This window comes from Populus nigra, chromosome 16 (assembly GCF_951802175.1).
Source record: "Populus nigra chromosome 16, ddPopNigr1.1, whole genome shotgun sequence".
Taxonomy (NCBI): Eukaryota; Viridiplantae; Streptophyta; class Magnoliopsida; order Malpighiales; family Salicaceae; genus Populus; species Populus nigra.
This window is the reverse complement of record NC_084867.1, coordinates 9,009,109-9,014,381: the sequence shown is the minus strand read 5'-3', so window position 1 is coordinate 9,014,381 and position 5,273 is coordinate 9,009,109. Positions and strand designations below refer to the sequence as shown.

Below are 5,273 nucleotides of genomic sequence, written 5' to 3'. Positions count from 1 at the left end.
CAATTTAAAAAGCATTCTTTTAACCAAATACATTAAATTATTTTTTGTTCAACCTAAATTTCAATTATAGTTTTAACTAAACATATATTTTTCTAAATCAACCTCAACTAAAAATATTTTTTATAAAATATTTTTTTTGAAACTACAATCACAACAGCTATATACTAGCAAACACATAAGCAGTATGGGAGCATTTAGTTACCTTTAGCGGCATGTGTACTTCTTAAAAGCTCCACAGCTGACTTTCTTTTGTATTTATGGCTTCATTATGATTTTCTGGTAGTACTATATGTGTTTTTATTAGAGCTATGTTGTGTTCTTGACATCTCTTTTTTTATTTTCGTTTTACTTTTTTATTTTCTCTCTCCTGCTTTAATTATTATATCATCCTATTCTTTTTCTTCTTTTTTTTCTCGTGTGGTCCCTTAAGTTTTATATTTAGTTAATTTTATTTTCATTATTTTTATTTAAGTTGAGCAAAAAATAATTATCTTTTTGGGCAAAAATTAACTACGTTTTTAGCATTCTCATTTAAAATAAATATTAGCTTTAGTTATTAAAAAAAACATTTGTGCAAAAACAACATATGAAATGATTATAATAATAAAACTAAAATTAACTATATAGAAAAATTAAGGGACTAAATGAAGAAATCAGCTATCTCTGCCCAACTAGTTAAATTGTGTTTGTTTGGGAATTATTCCTTCAGTTGTTCTAGTTTGAAAAATATTTTCATTTACTGTATTAGTTTGGAAAAAAAAAAAAAAAAGCCCACAAATTTGGCTGCCGCTGTGGCTTCAGCTTGTGCAGCTGCTAAAGCTGCCTATTTAGATAAAAAGAGAAAAAGTTTGGAACTTATTGGCTTTTGTGCTTCTCATTTCATTAATAGTCAATGAATTTTTGCATAAAATCCTAAAAGAAAATCGTTATATAATACATATTGTGCGTTTTTTTTAAGAATTTTAACATGAAGGAACTTTCCATAATAGTTTTAATTATTATTTTAAAAATGTACTTTTAATTAAACAACTTCAATTTTTTTCAGTTTTCTTAAAAGCTTCACCACTCATAGATTTTAGACCCAGCCCGATCGAAGGCCCGGGTTTTGATTGGATTACCGGGTTCTGACCGGGTCACCGGATCGCCCAGGTTAATTTTTTTTTAAAATCAAAACGACGTCGTTTTAGTAAAAGAAAAAACAAAAGTCAACGGGTTGCAACTGAGTTTTTGACCGGATCTTGCCAGTCACCGGATCAACCCGTCAAGTCAGCCGGGTCACACAGGGTTTTTTCTTTTTCTATTTTTTCTTTAACCCGATTTGATTCCAGTCCCGGATCAATCAGATCCCGGACTGACCCACTAAACCAGATTTGAAAACCATGTCACCACTTCAAAAAAGCAAATACCATCACCTTTACCACCTGTGCAAAATCATTTTTTAAAAAGAAAGCACGGACCAAGGCGACATCGTTAGTCTTTAGAAAAAGAAAAGAAAAGGAAAAAAGAGCGGTTGACTTTCCTCATGGAGCGGGCGAATAACGGCACCTTTGGGAGAATGCATTCTCTCTTTCCTTGGGCACTAAGAAAACAAGGCACCAATTGCTTAAAAAATAAACTACATGCGAATATTCATGTTGGCAATACTTTACAAAGTGTAGAGGAGTCACCGTGCAAATTGTTTTGTCTATTCACGGATTTTTTTTTTATCTCAATTCTTTCTTTCTGTTTTTTTACTCTTTTTCAGACTAAATTTTGTAATAGACACGTTAATATTTGATCTGACTTTAATAGACATGCTGATATTTTTTTGCGTTTATTATTATATATAATTCTCGATTTATTTAATTAAATATACATTTAGACTTATGATATTTTATTTGTCAAAAAACACGTTAGAAAACATACATATTTATTTTAAAAAAATATCCAGCTTGCAGCAAATCACGAGTCAAAAAGCTATTACATATACTATTTGTTATCTTTTAATATTTTAAATATATGTTTTTTATTTTATGATAAAAAACATTTTAAAATTAATTTATACATTTTTATATATATAATTTTAACAAGGCATGTACAGGAAAGAATTATATTGGGTAGGTGCGCGCGCTCCATTTGAGGTGTAAAGGGTATGGACAATCCATACGCGTATGGATAGGCCGCGTAGCATCCAGGAGCCAACGCATGGTGTTTGGTTACTTAAGAAGATCCTTCTTAGAGTCCCAGATATTCATGGTCAAAAATCGCCAAGTTTCTCGATGCTTCCAGAAGCACAAGCTCGTTTCTGCATTTACTCCACTGCCCCTGAATTCTCTACATGGTTATTATTAGTATAAACTTTAATCGGGAGCAAATGAAAGGGTAGTTTCGTCCAAAAAAAAAATTGCCACCGCAAACGTATGAAAATTTAAAAGACTGGTGCCAATTCCAATCCCCACGCTACCATGTTGGACCGCGTCAGGAATAGTATATATATAATAAGCAGCAGCACACCAGGCCATAAACAAGAAACCTGCTACTCCCTCCTTTCTGATTAGCCTTCCTTTGACAGATTCCAGTAATATTACTTTGACGAGTCTCTTTCTCTTCCATCTCTTCTCATTCTTTGTTGGAAAGAAATCAAGATCATGTCTGGAAATAGTTCTCATGAGACTTCATGGGCTGATCAATGGGACTACAACCCAGATCCTGCCGTGTATGATCATAGCAAGGACAGCAGCAGCGATTCGACAGCCAAATACAAGCAGAAGGTTGGAGAAGGACTTGGAAAGACGAAACAGGTTGCTTCAACTGGGATCAAGAAGGTGAAGGAAGGAACCTCTGTTGGCTTCAATTGGATTAAAGACAAGTATCAGAAGACTACCCAGAAACGCTAGTGATCCTCTGATCACATGCATGCACCTCTTATTTCTTACATAGGCTCTCTGTGCTCTGTACTGTCTGTTGTTTTGACTGCTACTGAGTACTGCTTTGTTTTCATTAATCATGCTTCTTCTTTTCCTTTTTTCCCTGCTCTTTCCATTCTTTTGTTCATATATATAAAACACCACAGGCATCCATCCATATTTTTTTATGTGAAATATCATGTTTTATACATATTATTTTCTTCTTTTTTTATTGATTCTTGAATCAGATTTATTTTCATGCGGTAATATTTGGATGGTAGATTTTTCTTTCCTTTTTTTATTAGTTTTTAGTATCTCTTCTTCTCTTTATCGTTCCAATGAGGGATTGATGATATGGATTATCACGGGATTTAGGTTGATCATAATTAAAATTCACGATTTATTACCCCCTTTAAAGAGTTCATTAATAAAAACCATTGACTCCCAAAAGCATGGTGGAAACTTCAGGGCTGGCCATGTTGCGATGCCTGGTTTCTTAGGTGAACGTGATCGCAGGCTCAATCAATATTCTTCTTTAGGTGGATTTTATTTTTTAAAAAAAAAAGAAATTGTTGAAGGGAATTAACTTGCTGTACAAATTAAGAATCGGATAGCATCACGAGATTGATCCGCAAGTTGGATATCTCGCCGAACCAAAATTGTATTCCTTTTTTTATTACCATCAATTCTTTTACTTTGGACCTACATATATAATATTATATTATTTTTAATTACATCCTATTCTTTTAATTTTAAACAATTTAGGGCAAATTCTAAGGTGTTGGTATGTTTAAGAAGGTTTACTCCTTTTTTGAGTTTAAATTTTGAAAAATTAATAATTTTTCTACATGTTGTTTTTTTAACCAATTCTAACTCTAATGTAATTGAATTCAGTGTTCAATTTGAATTCAATTGATAAATTAATTAAACTTGTTTTGAGGACATAAAATTCAATTTATTTTGTTTTTTATATTACATTCATCACCTTCATCTTATATGAATATTTTAGAAAAGCTAATTTTAATATTAATTTATCATTTTTAATGTAGTAAATTAGAGTGGTTGGCCTCTATTTATTTTTGTACCATTTTTAAAGATTAAGTTCCATTTACAATTTAATTCTTGACATTCAAAATAGTTTTAAATATGAGATTTTATTAAAACCTTTGAATTAAAATAATTCAAAGAGTTCCAAATATATTTTAAATATATCAGGTTAATGTGAAGGGTGTATTTTTAAGAACGAACGTGAAAGCTAGTTTGAAATAATATTCTTTTTATCGAACCAAAAAAAAATAAAACATTGAGAGCAATATTAACTCCTAATAATAACATACATTTTATGTACATAAAAAGATTTAGTAATAATTTTTAGATGAGTGTACAACAAAAAATTATGAAATACTAATAACAACAATAATGAAATAAATTGTCCATAACACCATACTTATTTCTGTTGAGAAGTCTATGAAATGTTATTCTAAACTAGAAATCACAATTGTTTAATTTATTCAGCCAAGTTAATCTTATAATAGAGATCAAAATAGAATTTTAACATGCATTCATATATAGAAATATGTAATAGAAATCAAAATATAAATCGCATATTAATTATATGAAACCATTATTAAACTTGAAATGAAGTTCATAAGTAAAGTAAAACACTTAAAATTAGATTCAAATGAAAATTGTTGTCATAAAAGATAAATTATTTACCCTTTAAATTTTATTGCTTGTTTTTCGGTGCAACTTTAATAACATTATTTATAAGCATTTTAAAACTCCAAAAAAATTACCATGATTAGTTGCACTATTTGTCAAGGTACACAAACCAAAGAAAAAAAACTCACAATCTCTTTATAAAGGACTAGAATGAATTCCCATCATTTTGCTTTTATTACTAGCCATGAAAAAGAAAAAAATTATGATAATTTCTTACCTTAAAAACCAGATTTTTTTCCCTTTGAAAATAAATTTTTCAAAAGTATGAAGACTATTCAAACTCTTTATCCATGGCTAGATATATAAATAGGTAAGCAAAAAATAATTCCTTATAGGTCAAAGAATTAATTTATAATAAACTCAAATCCAAGTCTAAAATATGTTAACAAAAAACAAACTCAAATTCAAGCGACCCATGCTTGGCCTAAGCTGAGTACACACAAATAGGTTAGATCTATATTATGTTGTTTAAACTTATTTATAATCCTTCAACTTTCTACTATACAAATCATAAGACAATCTTAATTTTTTTTATACGAAGTATGGAGGGTTTTGGATTTCATAAAAATATGTCAATCAATAATTTTTTAAAATTAATTTCTCTTTCACTAACAATTTATTTTAATATGTTAATGTTCCATGTCAATGAATTTTTATTGGATCATG

At 29.7% G+C, this 5,273-nt stretch overlaps 1 protein-coding gene across 1 annotated transcript; it reads left to right on the top strand.

The window, feature by feature from the left end:
- The first annotated feature begins 2,483 nt into the window (after window positions 1–2,483).
- On the top strand, window positions 2,484–3,117 carry LOC133676301 (uncharacterized). The gene has a single exon (XM_062097958.1). The coding sequence runs from the start codon at window positions 2,628–2,630 to the stop codon at window positions 2,874–2,876; it is 249 nt and encodes an 82-aa protein (XP_061953942.1). The 5' UTR covers window positions 2,484–2,627; the 3' UTR covers window positions 2,877–3,117.
- Window positions 3,118–5,273: the final 2,156 nt, after the last annotated feature.

Bases quoted from the DNA above. Each gene is read 5' to 3' on its own strand.
- LOC133676301 (XM_062097958.1), top strand. From the start codon at position 2,628: ATGTCTGGAAATAGTTCTCATGAGACTTCATGGGCTGATCAATGGGAC.